This window comes from Populus euphratica, unplaced genomic scaffold (genome assembly GCF_000495115.2).
Source record: "Populus euphratica unplaced genomic scaffold, PopEup_1.0 scaffold30.1, whole genome shotgun sequence".
NCBI classification, from domain to species: Eukaryota; Viridiplantae; Streptophyta; class Magnoliopsida; order Malpighiales; family Salicaceae; genus Populus; species Populus euphratica.
Window position 1 is genome coordinate 1933386 of NW_011499869.1, and position 21733 is coordinate 1955118.

The 21733-nt window shown below is 37.2% G+C and overlaps 4 protein-coding genes across 5 annotated transcripts; 2 read left to right on the forward strand and 2 right to left on the reverse strand.

Moving 5' to 3' along the window:
- The first annotated feature begins 2580 nt into the window (after nt 1-2580).
- On the forward strand, nt 2581-7157 carry LOC105126953 (polyadenylate-binding protein 3). Its single transcript, XM_011028018.1, has 7 exons — nt 2581-3146; nt 3887-4662; nt 4779-4856; nt 4951-5040; nt 5623-5919; nt 6437-6661; nt 6766-7157. The coding sequence occupies exons 1-7, from the start codon at nt 2888-2890 to the stop codon at nt 6985-6987; spliced, it is 1947 nt and encodes a 648-aa protein (XP_011026320.1). The 5' UTR covers nt 2581-2887; the 3' UTR covers nt 6988-7157.
- A 148-nt stretch (nt 7158-7305) lies between these two features.
- LOC105126954 (UPF0544 protein C5orf45 homolog) lies at nt 7306-8738 on the reverse strand. The gene is made up of 4 exons (XM_011028019.1): nt 8659-8738; nt 8259-8562; nt 7964-8128; nt 7306-7875 (listed from the first exon to the last, which is right to left on the reverse strand). The coding sequence occupies exons 1-4, from the start codon at nt 8707-8709 to the stop codon at nt 7601-7603; spliced, it is 795 nt and encodes a 264-aa protein (XP_011026321.1). The 5' UTR covers nt 8710-8738; the 3' UTR covers nt 7306-7600.
- A 1724-nt stretch (nt 8739-10462) lies between these two features.
- On the forward strand, nt 10463-14145 carry LOC105126955 (uncharacterized). Of its 2 annotated transcripts, none has more exons than XM_011028021.1 (2): nt 10463-11135; nt 13962-14145. In XM_011028021.1, exon 1 carries the CDS (start codon nt 10586-10588, stop codon nt 11129-11131), a length of 546 nt encoding a protein of 181 aa, XP_011026323.1. In that variant the 5' UTR covers nt 10463-10585; the 3' UTR covers nt 11132-11135; nt 13962-14145. The 2 variants fall into 2 exon arrangements, with proteins under 2 accessions (XP_011026323.1, XP_011026322.1); XM_011028020.1 differs by lacking the exon at nt 13962-14145 and adding an exon at nt 11244-11454 and having other exon boundaries at nt 10464-11135.
- Nucleotides 14146-16328: 2183 nt separating this feature from the next.
- Nucleotides 16329-20528, reverse strand: LOC105126956 (probable LRR receptor-like serine/threonine-protein kinase At1g34110). Its single transcript, XM_011028022.1, has 2 exons — nt 17128-20528; nt 16329-16971 (listed from the first exon to the last, which is right to left on the reverse strand). Exons 1-2 carry the CDS (start codon nt 19988-19990, stop codon nt 16589-16591), a joined length of 3246 nt encoding a protein of 1081 aa, XP_011026324.1. The 5' UTR covers nt 19991-20528; the 3' UTR covers nt 16329-16588.
- Nucleotides 20529-21733: the final 1205 nt, after the last annotated feature.

Below are 21733 nucleotides of genomic sequence, written 5' to 3' on the forward strand. Positions count from 1 at the left end.
TGGGGGGAGGTGGGTTTGGGGGGGTTATAGCACTGCCTTTCTATATAACCCCGAAACAAGGATTTATTTTTTAATTTAATTTGCTAACACATGGTCAATGAGTCATTACATTATATAAAATAAATAAATAAATAAATATTGTGGTATTTTTATATCATATCTTCTGGAATTTAAATTTGATAATTTATTTTTTTTATTTTTTTATTTTTTTATTATAAAGTTACCTAAAAAAATCTCAATATTGATTTGAAATTTGATTTTATAAAAAAAAAAATTATTACTTACACGGAATTAAAATTCTAAATACCAAATTTGATAATTAAGTCAAAATGCAAGCTTTTTTTTTTAAGTTTCTCACGAGGTGCATTTTTATAAATTTTAGCCTCCAAAATATTTTTTATTTTCAACCCCTTTAGTTTAAAACTTTTACTTTTTAGTTCAAATCTTTTTTGTTTACCTCACAATCCATATGTTTGAGAATAAGGAGAGAGTTGCTGGAAAAGAAATTAAAAAAAATAAAAAACTGTTAATTATCCATTTCTTAATAACCAAAAAGGTCAATTTTTGTGTCATAGATTTTATTTGACATGAGAAGATACATTTGAGTGTTTTGCCCTTGACATTGCCAGCAAAGCTAAATTTGTGAGCTGCTTATTTTTTTTTATGTTGTTTATTTATCGATTAAATATTTTTTAATATGTCAGATATAAAAAAAATTATAGAATGTAAGTTTTATGAGACCAAAAGGCGGAGCTTGCTTTGTAACCACTTGAAATGGACAATTTTGATCTGGTTAATGATTGTATGCGACGTATTATCTGATTTTTTTCAATAAATAAATAATCTTTTGTTCACTCGTTTTAATAAATAGAAAAAAATAATAAGGAACACGTGCCTGGCCATCCTTTCTTCCATTTTTATTATAAAATTTGATTTTTTTGAATATTATTTTATCAAATATCAATCCATCTTTAATTTTTTATAATGAGGTTGTAATAAGTTTTTTTTATCTTTAACAAACACTTTTTTAATACAATTCTCCACCATGTGTTTTCTTCTTGTTTTTTATTTGGTTCTTGTTTTTTATTTGGTGCTTTCCTGTTCACGTGGATTTTACCTGTCATATAATTAAGTAAAAAATAATTTTTTTAAAAAATAAACTTATTAAATCCAATTAAATTCATAATTTAGATAGTTGGTCTTAGTTAGCCCGAATTAATATAAATTATTATCATCTTGATGTATTAAAAAAACTCAAATAATAATATTTTTAATTTTTTAAGCTAATTTAAATTTATTATATCACATTTTAAGTAATTAAGTCAATTAAAACATATTAAATCAATTCCACTTCATTTAACTTGAAATCCAACTAAGTAAAGAGTTTGATAGAGTGGTTTTTATATTGGACTCCCGAGTCAAGTTCGATAACATGTATAAACCCAAATTTACCATTGTGGTAGTATTTGTTTATTGTATCACGATAATAAAAAAGATGATGAAAGTTAGGACACGAGATAAATAAGAGATAAATATATAATTATATATAATATTGGTGTACAAGATATATTGACTGTCTTTGTATTTTTGTTTGATTAACAATAGTCAAGACAAAATAAATTATAAAAAAAATTTAGTTTGCCTTTGATATATAACACTGTCAAATTTATGTATACTTTTTAAAAATAACTAGATATTATTTTTTATTGTTATTTTAGTTTACGCTGAGTGTTGAAATTAATAACAGTACGACAACCCTAGTTATTAAACCTGGATTATTCGGGCATGAGATCAGGACAACTCTGGGCCTTGATTGATCCTAATTTAAAAATAAATAAATTAAATAGTGATGTAGTATAATCTAATAAAAAATATAAGTTGATGTGTAAATTGATTGACATAGGGTAAAGCAATTCATTGATTTTTTTTTAAATTTTTTTTTAAATAACACAAGGTTGTTTCGAGGTTGACACCTTTAATCTATAACTTGATGTTTATTTTAAATTAATTTTAAAATTAAATTTTAAAATTATGACAATAACTATTTTTATTTTTATATATTTTAGTTGAATAAGTTTGCAATTATTTTTTTATAATGATATTTTATAAATAAAAAATAAAAAAATTATTTATAAAAACAAGTTTTTATGTATGTACCTAATGCCTCTGAAAGTATATAAATTAACACAAAAATTATTTTAATAACATATTTATTTTTATATTCTTGACTTTTCAGCCACATATGCTTGTTTAACAACATATATTTCTTCCCCCATTATTGATCATGGGATCCCACCAATAAAAAAAATCACCCGTTTACTCTCCCTTTGTTTTTTTATTTTTCAATTCTGCTCTCCATATTCCCTGTAAACCAGTAGGCATCCAGAAGTGAGATCACCAACGTGACGTCACAGAAAAATAAATAAATAATAATAATAAAAATCCATCCAAAAAGAAAGAAGAGAACCAACTTGCAGGGAGAGGATCCCCACAAACAAGGCCTCGAATGCCACGCATGGACTCTTCCACCAGCAACAGCTCACACGTGCGATTCTTCACATGTTTTTTAACTTCCTGAAGGAATCCAACCCAAAGGAGAGAAAAAACCCGGTTCAAGTCCCTTTCTTTTCCCCACGCACACATATATAACTCCCGCTGCCTCCCTCTCCATCCTCTCCCCCCGCTCCCCTCCACTTCTCCCTTTCTAAAGAGGAAACAAACCCAAAAAAATAAAAAATAAAACATAAAACATAAAAATAAAAATAAAGAATTCAATTCCGTTTACGCAGCCGACCCTATTTTCTCTATTTACATCTGTCCCCAATCACTCTACAAATATATACCTTTTTCAATTTATTCTTTCCGTTGCGAGAGAAGAAAGAAAACAATGGCTGCAGCGGTTGCGGTTCCAGTGGTTACGGATCAAACGGCGGCAGTGGTTGCTCCTGCAGCGGAAACGACTGCAGCCGAACAGTTTCCGAACAGGTCGCTCTACGTTGGGGATCTGGAGCATAACGTCAAAGAAGGACAACTGTTTGATCTCTTTAGCCAGGTGGCGCCGGTTGTTTCCACTAGGGTTTGTAGGGATCAGGCTGGGCTAACCTCGCTCGGCTATGCTTATGTCAATTTCAGCAATCCTCAAGATGGTAATTTTCTTCCCATTTATACGATTGTTTGGCCCTTGTTTTGTTGTTTTCTTTTTGATAGCAATCTGTTTTCACGTGTTAGTCAAGGTGTGAGTGCATGCATCAGTGTTGACAATTTTATTCAAGTTTTTTCATTAAATTTTATATATTTTTATTGTCCCGCAGCTTTTCTAGTTGTTAATTCGAGTGTTCTTTGTTGTTGTTGTGATCAGCTTGTGTGTTTTTTAATTTTTTTGAGTGGGTGGTGCCAATGTTTTTGTAGTGTCCTATTTATTAAGATCAATCTGGTCATTTTTTTACTGCAAAGATGGAGAGAAGAGATTGGAGTTCTTCAATTGATGGTTGCTTTTTTTTTTTTTTCTAGAAGAGATTGGAGTTCTTCAATTGATGCTTGCTTTTTTTTCTTCTTGTATCTTAGTTTTTTTTATCCTTCAGAAACTTTTTGTGCAGAGTTGATAAATGCCAGCCAAAGTGAATAACAACTCCCTTTTTTAAAAAAAGATTTTTCTGGGATTTATCCAATGTTTCTGATACTCTTCTCCGGCACCCTCCCTCACACCCTTTGAATGTAGCACATGTTAATTCAATGACATTGAAAATGATGTCAATTCAAGTTTGTGTGTGCATATAATGTCTTTGCGACTGGAAATACGAGGCAGACACCATTTTTCCTCAATCGTTTTGCTAACAAAACAAACTTCTTAGCATTTTGACCCTGATTGTCATTTTGCAAACCGCAGCTGCAAAAGCAATGGAGGTTCTGAACTTCACCCCTTTGAATGGGAAACCTATCAGAATTATGTTTTCTCATCGTGATCCTACAACAAGGAGAAGTGGACATGCAAATGTCTTTATCAAGAATCTGGACACTAAAATTGATAACAAGGCTTTGCACGAAACATTTGCTTCCTTTGGGCCTGTCCTTTCCTGCAAAGTAGCTGTTGACAACAATGGCCAATCAAAAGGTTATGGCTTCATACAGTTTGAAAACGAGGAAGATGCTCAGAGTGCAATCAACCGGTTGAATGGCATGTTGGTAAACGATAGAGAAGTTTATGTTGGACCTTTTGTTCGACGTCTAGAAAGGATTGAGGCTAATGGGTCACCAAAATTTACTAATGTTTATGTTAAGAATTTGTCTGAGACAACTTCTGACGAGGACCTTAAGAAAATTTTCAGCAGTTATGGTGCCATCACCAGTGCAATTGTTATGAAGGACCAAAATGGGAAATCCAGAGGTTTTGGTTTTGTGAACTTCCAGAGCCCAGATTCTGCTGCTGCCGCTGTTGAGAAGTTGAATGGGATGACCTTCAGTGATAAGGTTTGGTATGTTGGAAGGGCCCAAAGGAAAGGAGAAAGGGAGGCAGAGTTGAAAGCCAAGTTTGAACAGGAAAGAAATAGCAGGTATGAGAAAATGAAGGCTGCTAATCTCTACCTAAAAAATCTTGGCGACACCATTGACGAAGAAAGATTGAAGGAATTATTTTCTGAGTTTGGATCTATAACATCATGCAAGGTATAATCTATTTACAAGTAATTGTTACAATGCAGTTGTTTTGGAAGTGATAACTGGGTTATTTTTCCATGCAAATAAATTCAATTTTGTTATTCATGTGCTGATATTCCTTCCAGGTCATGGTTGATCAACAAGGGTTGAGTAAGGGCTCTGGTTTTGTTGCCTTTTCTACACCTGAGGAAGCTTCAAGAGCTGTAAGTTTTTAATTGCTAATTAGATCTTGCCATCTGGCCTTTTACATTTGCAGTTTTTGTATATTAATTTGTTACCACCAATTTTTATTTTCAGTTGAGTGAAATGAATGGAAAGATGATAGGAAAGAAACCCCTGTATGTAGCCATTGCCCAACGCAGAGAAGAAAGGATGGCTCGGCTGCAGGTGATCTTCATCACTGCATATTTTTCTTGTCAAACTATTACTTTTCTCTTTTTTTGTTTCAATAAGAAAGCATTTGTTGCTGGGAAGCATGTATTTATTTATTCATCTTTTTATATGACCTGTAGATGACTTGCATAGTCCTCAGAGCTGTTTTATACCAGTGGCACCTGAAAAAAATGACTACTGAGCTCTTCAATAACTTTGTATCATTGTTGTTGGTAATCTGGATGAAGATTTTGGTTTGCAGCAGAAATAGCTAGTTTTTTGCTTTTGTTTTTAGGATTTTTGGGGAGTGAAATAATTCAGATACCCTGTAAACCACGATCCAGATGCAATTGGACAAAGCAAGATAAATGCAGGAATCTGAGGGTTACTTTTAAACTCACTATTTACTTTTCAACACCCGAATTTGATCTTTTCCATCACTGTTTTCTGAAATATCAGTGTAGTGAGATGAGTGTTACACTTATTCAAAAGTTCAATAGTTTGAAAGTATACAAGGGTAGAATCTGATGTAACGCCTATTTACTCATTTTATTTGTGAAATGTAGATGGATTATCTTAAACGATGTTTCTTGTCAGGCACATTTTTCTCAAATTCAGGCACCTGGACTGCCAGCTTTACCGTCAGGACTTCCTGGATATCATCCTGGCACACCTAGGCTTGCACCACACCAGCTCTATTTTGGCCAAGGAACTCCTGGCATGATGCCCCCTCAGCCTGCAGGCTACAGTTTCCAGCCGCAACTCTTGCCTGGAATGCGTGCTGCTGTTGGCCCCAACTTTGTCATGCCGTATCAGCTGCAAAGGCAAGGACAACAGGGGCAGAGGATAGGTATGCGGCCTGGAGGGAACCACCAACAGATGCAGCAGCAGCAGGTGCTTTATTGTTTACATGTCTTGCAACATTTCCTTTATCTGTCACTCAAGAACACATCATATTTCCCTCCTTTGCCTGTTATATAAGAAAATGTCATGTTTCCCCTTACCCAGGAAGTGCGGTTGGTAATTTTCACATGTTAATTTTACTGCTCTACATGAGCAAATCCCTTTTAATTTTACCTAGTTTTTACTGCAAAGAGGCACTTGCTTGATTGAAACTTCATGACTAAATTATGAGATATTATTGCACTTCAATCTGTTGAAATTGTTTTGTCCAAACTTTCTTCCTCTGATGGTTAATTGCATGGTGAGAGTGGTCGCTTTTATTTTCATCATTACTTGAGCTTTTTTGGCTGACTGCATCGTACTATTCTCATTTGTGTTTCATATCATGGGTTAATGGTACTCAATTCGGTGTTGCTCCTAATGTTGATATGTAACTTGTAGTTGATTCAAAAAATACTCTGCTGCAAGTGTTCGCCCATGTCTGATTTCCTCTTCATTTTGAATTCAGCTATTGCACCGGAATACTAATCAGGGCTTAAGATACGTGGGCAACGCAAGAAATGGCATAGATTCATCTGTGGTTCCACAAGGTTTTGTTGGTCCAGTGATGCCATTGTCCTTTGAGGCTTCAGGGATGCCTGTAACTCCTGGTCATGCCCAGCCAACCACTCCAGTGCCCATTTCAACTCTCACAACCGCTCTGGCTTCTGCTACACCAGAGAACCGCATGATGGTATGTAACACCACATTGCTCCTCCACTCTGGGAGAATGCGTTTTATTTGGTAAAGATAGATGTATGAAACATAGCTTCTTATCTTTTTATATATCTCTGGCAGATGCTGGGTGAACAGCTTTATCCCCTTGTGGAATGTCTGGAGCCAGATCATGCGGCAAAGGTGACTGGGATGTTATTGGAGATGGATCAAACAGAGGTGCTACATCTTATTGAATCTCCAGATGCTCTCAAGAAAAAGGTGGCCGAGGCAATGCAAGTCCTTCAGGAAGCTGGTGCTTCTAGCGTTGGTGATCAACCTGGCTCCTTGGCACTCAATGAATGAAGCATAGCTTATTTTCGTGGGTAAATACAATGATTGATACATTGGAGTTTATGAGCACAGTTTTTATGGGCTTGATGACCCCACCCTTTTTTAGAATTTTCTCTGAAACTAATATTATAGGACCTTACTTTATTTAGTGGATTGGCAGCTTAGACTACCGAATTTGAGCATGACAGCGATTTTTAGGGTTTTTTTCTGAATCTTGAAACCACAAATGAAGCACAATCTGAAAACGTGGCAGTGAAAACTTAATTTGTGTCACAAGATGATGTATAGAAAACGGAATGGGAACTGAATAAATAAAGGATAAGAGCCAACGGAGTTAAAGGGCGCGTTATCTGTCCTCATTTTGTTAGCTGCAAGGTCTAAACTCTAAACCAGATTTTGGCACTGTTCCCTGCATCTTCTCTGGTGTGCAATGAACAGGATGAGCTTCCAGTATCGAATGTTCCTAACCCGTAGAAGAATTAAACCTCCAAAAGAAGTAAAAGCATGATCTCAAACGAGATCAACTGCACTCCAAATCAATGACAAGTAGCTCAAAGCTTCCAAATTTCAGTTAATTTTGGTCCCTGACCTATATAGAAAGAGTATTGAACAGGGTGAAAGATGTTTACATGAAGTCTGGGTGGACATCATCTTCTACCTTCTGATCGTCATCCAATATGTTCTCCCAATCACCACAGTTCTGGTGGTGAGCTCCAACATTTCTCCCCCTCCCAGAGTTAAAACCATCTTCATCTTGCGTTATGTAATCTTTCCATTTGGAAGCCTTGGTTTTCCCCGTTGTCGGCTGGGAAATCCTTTCCTCCTCAACCTGTGTCATGCTATCACTCCATTTTGAATTGCCAGCAGCCTTTGTAGACTGATATTTCCTTGATTCCTTGCCTGCAACTCAAAGTTAACCAGAACAGTTAAAACTATGAAACTTAAAACATGAGGAATATCTTGGATTCATTTACTACGATTCCAGTACCTCGAGACATGGGAATTTTGCTCGCATCTCTCTTTGAAAAAACCGGCTTGTACGGATTTCCATCGCCATGATCTCCACTATTCTGCCCAAAATCATTCTTCAATCTGGGTTTCTTAAACATCTCCTTGGGAAACTCTGTCACGACCATTGGCCCAGGTTCCTCTCCTGCGTTACCATATTCCAATTTCCCTCTCAAGAGCTCCATGATCAACATTAACCCAAAATTATATTCAACCATTCAATTAATTGATCAAAATTAAGACAATTACACTTAAAAAGAAACACGTACAGGTACCTTCGTCCTCTTGTTTAATATTATAATCTTCCTCTGCATCAAGGTAATCAGTCCAATCAGAGCGCCTCTTTCTCTGGCAATCTTCATTTAACCCAGTATGATCAGTTTCTGATGTTGGGATTAGCGCTGCATCTTGATCGAAAGAGTCTTGTTCGTCAGCGATCTTGCGAGACATGTTGAATGATTGGACAAACTTGCGGAGGTCTTTAGCCATGCAACCTTGAGCAAAGACTTTCCTTACGGACTGCTTCTGGTTGCAAACTGCGCATGTCCATTTGTTGCTGCTCTTCTTCTTTTGCTTCACCTGGACACGCAAAAAAAAATAAAAAATGTTTGTCTTGGGATGAGTAGATGAACAGAAAGATTGGTAAAAATGAGAGAAAGAGAGAGATGAGGGTGCCTGCATCGTGGAGCACTGGTAGCACTGTAGGGCGATGAAAATCATCTGCATGATCTTCTTCCGGTTGGAAAGCAATTTTTCGCTTTTGTTTCTCGATCTGTTTGGGGTTTGGTTTTGAAATGGTTTTTTTATTTTTAGGCGGGGAGGTGGGGTTCTGGAGGTTTAAATTTTGAGTGTTTGGCGCCAATATTTAGAATTTTGGGCCAGCTGCTGGAAATGGGCCCGTGGCCTGATTTGCCACCGCATACGGCTACACACAACTATTAATTTTTTTTAAAAAAAGAAAAAAACATAATTCTTGTTTTTCAGTTCATTTTAAAAATTAAAAATATATTAAATTGATAATTTTTTTATTTTTTAAGATTATTTTGATATGTTAATATAAAAATTTATTTAAAAATAAAAAATTTATTTAAAAATTATCTTGTAACACGATATCAAATATGTTTAAAACTGTCTTAATACTTAAATTGAATGGAAAAAGATAATCAATTAAAAATATTAGCTCAGGGTTGTTCTTGATCACTTGAATAAGTCAACGTAAATAGGCAGCCACAAATCCCACACGAAATAATGGGAATTTGAGTGGCAATGGTTCAAGTAAATAAATTTGCAGTGCATTTCGTATATTTCAATAGCTATTTATGTTTAACATGTTTAACATTAACATTTTGTACTCTTTTTTTCTGAAAAGATATTGAAAAGAGTTTAATTAATAAAAAATAAATATTTAAATAATTTATTTTTAATGTTTTGAAATAAGAATTACTTTTTTTGGAAAAAAACATTAACTTTTCATTTTTTTTTTCTTAAAGTAAAGCTGCAAAATTAGAGAGCAAAATGCCAAAAAAATAGCCTTTTTATTTTTGGCCCTCGCAAGTCGCAATAAAGATGCTCTCCTAAACCCCTGGCCAACATCGCCAAACCCCAGCACTCAAAATTAAAAGCTCTTATCCCTCTCTTTTCGGTACTGATTGATGTCTTTGGATGGAGAGGGTCTTGTGGACCAAATCTCAAATCTCAAATCTCCTTGTTCACCAATGAACGTGCTATCATCACGACTGCCTTCATAGATGCCGTAAACTCCTGTGCCCAACATCGTATCTTCAGTGTTGAGTTGTCTTACTGGATCGTGGTCAAAGGATCCATAACAAGCACTCCATCGACGCCATTTACGTGAACGTGAAGCACACACGAACAAGGCAGATGCACACAAGAGAAGAATCACTGCATCCAGGCCAGCTTCTGATAAACAGTGGTATTTGTCTCAAGTGAAGTTGGCTAGCCATGGTAATTTTTTGATGTTTGGTTCTCTGTGATTTTGAGAGAGTTTATAAGGCTCATTTTTGCCAAATGGGATTGCTGGATTTGAAGGATTTGTTAGAGTTTGGATTGAGATAATTTTTTTGACTCTTCATGATTCTTGTAATATATATAAAATTTAAAGTAAAAAAAAATCTAAAAAAATTAAGTTTTAAAAAGGAATTTTAAAACATGGTGCAAAAAAACATTTTTTTTAAATTACGGTTCAATTGTTTTTCTTGAATTTTTTTTAAATTTTTTTAATACTATTAAAAATTTAAAAATATTGTTTTAATAATTGTTTTTTTAAAAAAAACAACGTCTATTTTACTTCAAAACAAGCGCCTAATCACCGTATTACAGCATTAATGCATCGTTCCAACTATACCTAGCTGCTGCTTTTTTTAATTTTTCGTCGGTGGTTTGATAAGGATCCATTTTGACATTGACGAGGGCCTTACGATGCATACCTAAAAAAGATCCACACCTTTCATCCAGACCATTTTCAATCTTTATACAGCCTAGGCCCAGTCTAAACCTGTAAAAGAAGGGAGTTGGGACTTGGGGTTTTTAGAGTTTAGCCTAGAGAATTTCTTCTGGGTGTCTGCTCTCTTGCTCAGTGAAAATGCAGAAGCGATTGCAGATTTCTCTTTTCAAATTGCTTTTGAGACGCCCTTTTGAACATTCCCCGAAACCCACAATTCCGTTCCCCCTCCAGTCGCGAGCTCTGATTCCAACCTATTTCGTTCCGAACTCAATCGACTCTTCAAACCCCAAATTTCTCCACTCCCCTGCCTCAAATCTCCATACTTTGACACACCCATTTAGACCCTACACTCGAACTCGGTCCCTGACTGACCAAAATCGGAGAGGACACAGTACTGAGTCTGGAGATGAGTCGGTGCCCTTGTTAGATGTCAACAGAGAAGTTGACATGATAAACCTCAAGTTTGCAGACGCAAGAGAGGAGATAGACATGGCTTCGGAGTCAAAAGATACTGTCTATTTTGATGAAGAGGCTGAGTGTGCAAGGGCTGCAGTGAAGGAAGTTATGGACATGTTTGAAGGACTACTAGGGAAATTGCCAGAGAGTGAAAAGGCAGCTTTGCAAAGGTCAATGGGGCTCAAGATGGAGCAGTTAAAGGCCGAGCTTCAGCAGTTAGATGATTAACGAGGTTTGTGATAATGAGTCTTCGCTTAAATTCTCTTTAGTGCTTTCCATTTTTGGGGTTTTGCAATGTATTATGTTCTTATTGAGGATAATTTTGATATTGATGTTATAGGTGGAAAGGGCTTTGTTATGATGCATGGGATGTTTACGGTACGAAATGAAGATGATTTTGAATAATGGATCAATTCAAATTTAATAATGTCAATGGTACTAATAGTGGAAACTCTGTTACCTTCTGACTTAAAAGATATTGTTTTATGTAGCTTAGAATCATTTTTTGACAATATGAGGCCTATGCAATGAATGGTCACATGCTTCTATTATGTTTTCATGCTTTGACTGACGAATTGGAGCTTGTTTGGGTAAGTCTGCCTCTCTTATTATGGATGTTATGGATTTTATTTTGAGTAAAACAAATGGATAAATGTTATGGGGAAATATTGCTGTTATTGAACTGAGAATGCACCATTGCAGTTGATGCTTTTAACTATATCCAATGAGTAGCTTCTTGCTTATAAGAACCCACCAAAGATTAGGATGATACTTTCATATGTAAGGTTGAAATTGAGAGCTAGGAGAAAATATTAAGAGTCCACATTTTTCCACATTCAACTCAAGCATTTTGTGGTTTAGTGGCAATGAGGCCATGTTCATAGGTAATATGCAAGGAGAAGGGATCTGCCATGGAGTGCTCTGAAATGCCGAAGAAATACATTCAATTCCATTAAAGTTTGCCTGCATCAAGGTTCCTAGTACTGGATTAACAGGCACTAACTGCGTGTTTCTTGTACTTTTTATTCAGAGTTGTATGTTTTCTACTGTCAAACACTGAATTCTTACAGTTTTCTTCAATCCAGAGATCAATGGTCCTTGTTATTCCTTTGCACTGCTCTCACCTCTTTGTCCCAGTTATCTCCCACTTGTAGACTTGACCATACCCTGGAGTTGTAGTCTGTTTATTGAAGAAGACTGATTTTTAGACACAATGGATATAGATTCCTCTCTTCCACACAGTGGCCTCTAACAAGAGAGTCAAGTTTTGGGCAGCTATTCAACAAGTGGGCTTGGATCTCAATTTTTCCAACCAATATGGCAGGCTAAAAGCCACATTTAATTTCGAAGGACTAGGAATGTCTTTAACCATCTATTGTCCTTTTTTCCATGGTGCGCGCTACGAAACCTTGCAGAACATATCCTGTAAAAGCCCCAGAACGGTGGAGATAAGATGGAAAAATGCAACTTGTAAGCATGTACACTCCTGAAGCCTGTTACAATTTCATGCAATAATAGCAAAAAGATACGACTAAATTCAAACTGCCTGCCTTTAGATGTCTCTTTGATGTGACAGAGACTGCTCAAATAGCAGTGTTTATATTTTCATTTTGAGACAGGTAGATCCATACGGGTGCTGGAAAGTTTTTAATACATCAGCAGGATGTAAATTTAGTTCATGAATGGGGCATTTTTTCAGTAACCAGTGATAGATATTGCCAATACTTATTCAATTTCCCTTCCATTTTCCTTAGCCAGCACCTGAATTCTTTGATAAACTAGAGGCTTCATCTCTTTAGAGCTTTTTTCATGCTATTGATTTCCTAGTTCATGCTGAAATAACTTGCTTATAGCTGATCCACAATTCACTTCTGATGCTTTCACGCAATCATGTTATGGAGTATATGTTTAGCGTTATTATTCTTTATACTTCCAATACTGGTTAAAGTTGAGATGGAGAGGGGAAAGATTGTGGACCTCAATTTGGAAGGCAGCAATGCCATTGTTGTTTTGACGAAGGTGTGTTGCTTTGTAGATTGGTATGGCATGATTTATAGTTGATTACTTTTAGTTATCTGGTATAACTAAGTGTTGCGTCCAATTAGAATTTAGAGTATTCTTCTGGAGTTAGATCCATGAACTAGCAAGCAATTCATAGGCTGCCCATTGGTAGTGACTAGAAATTTCACTTTCTGGAAAATATTTCTAATAAATCATACAGTATTTCGTGGAAACTCCTGTTCAACACAATAATGGAAACTGAATTTCATTGTCTTCCTTGCAAAGCAATGGAGTTTACAATCTAATATCCTTTTTTCTCATTAAACTTTCCATATGATCCAATTCTTTTTTTCTATTTCTTAAAATAAAAAAATAAATTGAGAAATAACAGAAAATGGGGGGAAGGATCAAGTTACATACAACTTTTAAAATATAGGGACTAATTAATTATGTTTGAAACTAGAGACACTATTCATTTCATTATACAAAACTATAGGGACTCATTTATAATTTACTCAATCAGAGGAGGGCATGCTGAGAAACCTTAGCGAGGGATGGCTCTTCAGAAGAGCGAAGATCTGTAGTTGGTGAGGGGTGAGATAATGTCTCCTGACATGTAATGGGAATTTACTGGATGTATTGTTTAGGCGCAGGCGAGGGAACATGGTGCCTCACTAACAGTAGTTATACAGGAGCAGAATATCCAAGTAATTTGTCAGGTGTTTGCCGATTGGTTCTCAGGGATGGCTGTGTGCTACTACAGTAGGGCGTGTTAAACTGCAGTCCATGGTTTTCAAAGATTATATGGTTGATACGGGAAGAGATGTGCGAAATTGCAGCCCATATAGAAAGCAAAGCATACAAGGAAAGGAGAGAGCAAAAGAACAATGGTATCAGAAACAGATAAAATGCATGTGGAGAAAAGAAATTCCATTATGTGGCTTTTGGGGACAAGCTTAGTGGTCTAAAAAGAAGAGGTCACTAAGAAATTGAACTCGTATTGGAAGGTTGTGAGCCCTAACTTCTATATGATATTTCTTTGATTGCAATGTTTCAGGACAGCGTCTGGCAAGTATGGACAAGTAGCAAGTTCTGCAACTTGATGTCACCAGAGGCCATGTTCAAGTTGAAAAGCACCAAATGCAACTAGTAGGTTCATTCATTTTATTTACAAATAAAACCAAGTAACTTGAAGTGGACCAGAGAAGACACAAAAGGCGCCGGTTGCAACCATTTTGACAACGGGATTTTTCCTTTTTAGTTAAAGAAGAGGACGTCGATTCTCATGTGGTGAGCATGGAATGACTGTCTTCTTGTCTAGCTCTTCTTTTCTTTCGGAACTATTCTGTTAGGGTCGCCTCTTGTCGGGGCACGTTCTATATATATATATATAGACACACACACACACATATTCTAGCCGATCGGGTCAAGTATAATTGTACATTTTCCAAGAGAATCGGCTGCGCCATTTATTGCTTGTTTCAAGAGTAACAGTTTGCATGATACTCGTTAACATGTAAAAATCTCTAGCGCATATAGACACAAGGTTGTTGCTGTTAGAAAGCTGAAAACAAGATAACTGGAAATTTCAATCAATAAAAACCCATATGAACTTAAAAAAGGTATAATAGCCCAGTAGAAATTACTTATTTTTTGAGAACATGCTATAAGTTTTATCCATATGTGTTTTCATTGCAACCTCATTCTAGATCTAGTTGCATTTTATTGGAAGTTGGAAACATGTTTATATTATTGTTTCTAAAGGAAATTCATCAATTTGAATCTTTAGAAGCAATTTGTCAAATTTAAAAGTAAAATAATAAAAGTTCTCTTACATGATACCCTATCTAAGGTTATCTCTCATTATTTGTTGAAGATAAAATGTATAAAATAGGGGGCTAACAGAGGTTTTTCTTGTGTTTAATCTAACTTTATGCTTGGAAGTCTACCACAAATCAAAACTTATTATATAAATAATCATTTAGTAGATGTTCCGGTGATAAAAACTTGGAATTAAAGAGTTTGATTCTCCTGTGGTTTCAAGTTTGAACCATGTAGTTGCTAATATGATGATTACCAGAGATTAGGTTTGCATGATCATTAACTTTAAAGCTTGTAAGATTAGTCGAGGTATGTACAAACTTACTCGGATATTTATGTTAATAAAAAAAAAATTCATTATATAAACACTAGAAGTAAAAAAAATTATGTTTTTTCAATATAGAATTATAAACTTTTTTTTATTTAAATTCTTCAATTTAAAAATAAAAAAATATTTTTAATATGGAATAAACCTAACATTACTCACTTTTTATTTTTTCTACTAACTTTGTTTTTCTCTCACCTTTTTTGAAATATAGACTTGTTTTGAAGGGGAAGATCCAGACCCAAATATCCCAGTACAGCTCAGTATTAAACCTAAACATTCTAGTCCAGCCCATGAAAAACCCAAAATACTTAATTGAAGTTTAATGCAGCTTCATCACCTACCATTGCCGAGGCTCCAATGCAAATACATGATGAATGTTTCCATAGAGTGTGGTCTGCATACGTCATTTCTACTTCAAATTGCTTTAGCCCCTAATACCTGGGATTGTAAAGATTGACCTGGCCATGAAAGAAACAAAAAGGGAAGCTTATTGAACTAATCATGCATCTTTTTATTTCTTTATTCACCTTACATCAAGGTATTATCATGTTGAGGTTCTGAATTTAAGTTAAACGACGGATTCCTTTCTCTTTATCAGGAAAAAAAAAATGGCCAAAAGGGCATTGAGCAAGAGGGAAATGAGGATGTTGTTGTAAGGAGTTGCTGATTATTATCTTATTAGATCTTTTTGACCTGATACTTCGTCTCATGAAAAAAGGGGGATGTGGACCTTGTGAAGAATAGTTGAGAAAGGGGACACAAATTAGCCTGTTGAGGCATGGGGGGAGGAAGAGGAAAGCATGGCCTGTTTCTATCTGTCCGCTTTTATCTGCACCATAGGCCCTACATGCAAAAACATCTATGGGGAGTCCTTCTGAGTTGAGTAGCAATTCCACTGGCAATAGTTTTAACGTTTCTGTTTTCTTCAATCGAACAGGGCCAGACACAATCCCCCTGTCCCACGTTTTGGACATCCTCGAATGTTTATATGATTCTGAGGATCTATTTTCATCTACTTCGGTCTCGTGCTCTCTTGCTCTTGCATGAATCGTGCTACTTGCATATATGTCACTATGTGCTGTCAGTAAATTTGGCCTGAATGTTTCGAAGTTACCAGTTGAAATTTATTTTATGATGCTGTTTCAACTGCCAACTGCTGTGGCAAGCACCACACAAGCCCAAATTCTGGCTGACATTTGGGAATCTAATCCTGTGGGCATAAGCAGCAGATCACATTTCACAGAAATTCAGGAACTTTAGTAACATCGACTAGGGCAAAAAGGAAATGCATAGAGTTGCATGCAAATAAAAAATTGTAAATGGGAGAAAGGCAAAGGATGAAGCAGATTCAACCACATTGCTTCTACTACTGTACAAGAAACCCACCCAGGACCACCAGCTAAATCTGATATCAATATCCAAAGCACACTCTTCAATTTTTCCAACAAGTCTCCTCTTTTGTGTTCTTGGGATACGAAAAGAGAATCAATCAATGATTACCTTGGAAGCGAAGAAAAACAAGGACCAAAATTATTTCAACTTTGATTCGATGACTGTTTTATTAGAGGTTGAGAAGTCTTTCCCCATTCTTCCGGTGGACTCTTTACTTCCATTAACAATGCCACCACTTCCTTCATGGTGGGGCGCTCTGCAGGCGAAGAGTTCACACAGAACATTGCAATTCCTAGGGTTTGCAGCATTTCCTGCACCATTTGGTCAGGCAAACCTTGAAGTTTTGCATCTAGTATCGATACAGCTGGTTCAAAGCTTCCCATCTTTTTCTTCACCCACTCAACTATGTGTAATCCATCTCCTATATGAGGCTCAACAGCACTGCGGCCACTTATGATCTCTAGCAATACCACTCCATAACTGTAAACATCACTCTTTTCTGTAATGTTCATGGTGTATCCATATTCTGCAATGAACATGGAAATATATTTATTATTAGCAAATGAAATAAGAATTACAAATAGAACAGCACACGACAAGATTCCATCAAGCATATGATGACAAATCAACTAAAAAAAACATGAACAAATATATTGGAGTTCTAGAAATCAGGGATGCTTACCTGGGGCTATATAACCATAAGACCCAGCTACCCTGGACATGGCATGATGATAATTTGTAGAGTTCATCAGTTTGGCCAGGCCAAAATCAGCCAAATAGGCCTCATTCTTTGAATCCAGAAGTATGTTGTTGCACTTAACATCTCTGTGAAGAATTGCTGGCACGCAATCATGATGAAGATAAGCTAGACCCTGAGCTGAACCAACAGCTATTTTGTACCTCGTTTCCCAATCCAGGTTCCTATTCCCCTGCAGAAGCTGTTGCAGATTGCCATTTGAAATGTAGTTGTACAGAAGGAGCTTGACACTCCTATTCGAACAATAGCCTAAAAGCTTCACGATATTCCGGTGTCGAATGTGTCCAAGAATTTGAATTTCTGCAGCAAAAGAATCCACCGGATCCTCGTCTTGTTTTGTTTTCCAAAGCTTTTTCACCGCTATCAACTGCCCATTTGGCATCTCAGCCTTGTAAACAATCCCAGAACAGCCTTTCCCGATAACATTCTCCTCCTTCAAGCAATCTAGGATGTTATCAACGGTGAAGTTAAGCTTCTGGAATGGGATGAAAGTCCATGGATAGGAGAAATCTTCGGCTCCTGACGACGCTGTTAATGCTCCAGAAGATTTCTCCATTGCATACCTATGGTTCCGCACCACTATAGCAAAGGAAGCAATGACTATAATGGTCACTGAAGCCAGAATAACTGAAATCAAAGCTACAGTTTTGGCAGATTTTAATCCATTTCTTTGAACTATTCTCGAAGAGCAAGAAGTACCATCTGTGGATTCACAAAGTCTTGGGTTTTGTAGGTATGAATTTGACGATAGAGTTCTGAAGAATGGTGATACAGGAATTGGGCCTGAAAAGTTATTGTAGGAGATATTAAGGGAAGTGAGGCTAGTAAGGGAACCAAGAACCTTAATCTTTCCATAAAGGAAATTATGGGAAAGATCAAGTGACTGTAACTGTGTCAAGCTAGACATCGTTTCAGGAAGTTCACCAGTAAATCCATTTAAGCTTAAATCCAAACTAATTGTTAAGCTTGTGACATAACCAATTTCAGGCGGGATTGGACCAGAGAAGCTATTATAGCTCAAATCAAGCAGCGTTAGCTTCTGCAAGTTTCGGATGGACCTTGGGATTGCCCCTGTGAGCAGATTGTTATTGAGAATGAGCTTGTTCAAGTAACTGAAGTTTCCAAAACTCCAAGGAATTTCACCTGTGAAGCTGTTCCTGCTAAGATCAAGCTGCTCCAAATTTACAAGCTCTCCTAGTAGAGATGGTATCTCTCCAGTAATGTAGTTGTTGTGCACATCCAACAGCTCAAGAACTGTGATGTTGGCGATCTCCAAAGGTAGACCACCTGAAAAATGATTCATATACAAGTCCAGAAATACCAAATTCTGCAATTGGCCTATCTCCTTGGGAATATGACCTGAAAGCTGGTTTTCTCCAAGCCTCAATCTCACTAAAGACTCACAATTTGCAACAGTGCGAGGCAACCCCCCTGATAATGAATTCCCTAGAAGCAGAAGTTTGCTCAATTTCTTCAAACTGAAAATCTCTTCTGGAATTGAGCCTGTGAGCTTGTTTCTTGAAAGATCAAGAGCATATAATTCTGTGCAGTTCCCAAAAGAGGCTGGTATTGTACCGGACACTAAATTACCCCACAAGAATAAACTTTGCAAATACTTCAAATTGCCAACCTGCCATGGAATTGTACCTGACAGTAGGTTCTTGTCAAGCTGGAGAGCAGTTAAACTTGTACAGTTACTCAACTGCCAGGGTATTAAACCAGTAAGTGAATTATCAGACAAGTGAAGCTGCTCGAGAAACACTAACTTTCCTAAATCAGCAGGTATTTCTCCAGAAAGATCGTTAGCTGAAGCATCAAGCAAAACAAGTGATGAACAATTTGAGAGTTCAGCTGGGATTGCTCCAGATAGTGTATTTCCCCAGAGAAGCAAACTAGTAAGTTTTTGCAACTTACCCAGTTGAGGAGGGACTGAACCAGTGAGCTTATTCATGTGCAAGTACAAGTTCCTTAACTCTGAACACAAACCGAGTTCAGGTGGTATAGAACCAAATACCTCCGTGTCGTACAGAGACAGAGTTTGAAGATTGATCAAGTTCCCAAATGTGGGTGGCAATACCCCTGAAAGACCAGTTGCTGCAGCACCAAATGTTGTGAGATTGGTTAACAGTCCTAATTGTAACGGTATTTCTCCTGTAAGAAAAGGATTGCCTCCAACTCTAAATTCTTGGAGCGAGACTAAAGAACCCAATTGAGATGGTATTGAACCATTGAAGAGATTGTCTTGTAAGCAAAGAACTTGTAAAGAAGTAAGGTTTGCGAGTTGGGGAGGTATCCTACCAGATAATTTATTGGAGTTCAAGTAAAGAAACTGAAGGGAAGAGAGCTGGCCAAGTTCCTGTGGTATAGTACCAGAAAGAGAGTTAGAGGAGAGGTCTAAAAGTCTAAGATGGGTGAGTAGGCCAAATGAAGGAGGGATAGCGCCAGAGATATTAGTCGAGGAGAGATTGACAAGTTGTAGAGAGGAAAGAGAGGAGATTTGTGAGGGCAGCGAGGAAAGATTAAGGAACGTGTTAGGGAGAGAAAGGGAAATAACTCTATTTTGTGGAGAGCAAGTAATGCCTTGCCATGAACATGGAGTTGGGCTTGATGGGTTCCATGAGGAGAGGATTGATGATGATGCTTTTGCTGATTGCTCTGCTGCTGAGATAAGAGAAAGAAGGGCTTCTCCATCAGAAGATAGAGAGACTACAAAAAATGTTTTGGTACTGGTTATCATCATTACCAAGAATGAGCAAAACAAGAGGGAATGGTGGCTTGGCTTCTCCATTAGAGCGATGATGATTTGAGGAATCTTGGGTTAATAGAAAGGAGGTTTTTTTGATGATTTTGAAAGTGGTGATAGTGAATGGAGGTACAGGGATGATGAAAGAAAGTCCACTCAGGAGACAACATGCATGTGAGAGCAGTTCCCGTGGAGGCTTGGATGCTTGAGTTTTACACTAAAGTGTTGAAACCATGCATGTGAACTATACAAAAAGAAGAGTGCCACTAGATCTCTTGTGGAAGAGTAGCTGATACAGTCAAAGTGAAGAAAACGTTACCCGAAAAAATTCCCTCTCTGATATTAAAGGCAACCAAAGCTAGGTGGTGACCGGTGGTGATGGTGCTAGTATTTTAAGCCAGATGAAGATATCATCAAGCTTTTTGTGTCCAAGTTCTGACACTGCACATTTTATCTATGATCGGTTTCTGGGTGCAGATAGTGTTGGTGGCTGAGATGTTGTTGGTTGTGGTTGTGGTGGACCTGATGGTGGATGGTGGCTGAGGTTGGAGTTTGAACAATCTTCTTCTGGTTGCCTTTTATGCTTTGGCATTTAAATAGGTAGTTCTTATTTCAGAGCAGTTCACATGGGCGGGCGCTTCAGCTTCTTTGTGAATAGCCCAAATTGCCATTGTTTCAGCATGGAAGCATTTTGTTGTCAAGTGGGGTAGTGTTGACCTTTTGTTCTCTTGGGTGCTCCCATCAGTTCCTCCATCCTTATACATGCACCTGGCAATAGTTGGGGACGTGCACGGGTCAGTGGGCCACCCGGATGCTGACATGGCACAACCCTGACCGTCTAAATAGTAAATAGCTCAATATAAATACATGCTGCCAGAAAGACAAATGGGTCATACCAAACCGATGGCTAGGATTGCTTTAAACTTCAACCTGATAGCAATCATGGTCGACACGTGTAAATAACAGTCCAACAAAATACTAGAAATAACCCTTCCCAACAGTGAAAGAGGACATGTCAGTGGGTAAGATTCGAGAGTATCGGAATCCACCATCCGTCTTAACTCCACCGGAAAAAGAGAGTAAACAATAAAATGGTGAGGGCGCCTAGGGAAGAGAAGAGGCTGATGATAATAGGAGTGAGGCAGCTTAGGAGATTGTGAAAGGTAAAAGGGTTTCGGAGTAAGCAACCATTTTCAATGTCTTTTTCCTCACACTATGCTGTCTACTATACATTGCATAAACTACATTGTCCTAAACGTGGCCTCTGTTATAATAAAGGGCTTAGGCTTAAGGGTGGCGTGGATACAGAGGAAGTTTCACGGTAGCGTCGTCTAGTTGGCTTGAGGCCCAAATATTTCTTTTTACAGTGTAATTACCGTGGGGTGGTGGAATATCCAAGCGATTTGGTTACCGAGGAGGAGGAGGTGGGTTTGTATTGGGAGTGGAGATCTAAAGATAATGAAACACAGACAGTCACACGAGAGAGAGAGAGAGAGAGAGAGAGATGGGTGAGGATTTGGAATATATTAGAGCACAGGTAACGATTAGGGTTTTTATTAGGGTTTTAGGTTTTGACTGCGTTTCCCTAGCAGCTTAGCCGCACAAGACACTTCTCTCATTAATGTCACAAATGTTTTGCAGTGGATGATTGATTCCGCGCCCCGTAAGTTAGCCAGTTAAGTGAGTGCCAGGGGTGCGCGGTAACTTTTATTTTTAGATTCATTTTAAAAATATATTTGATTTATATAAATATTAATTTATATTTTTTAAATAATAATAAAAGGGGGT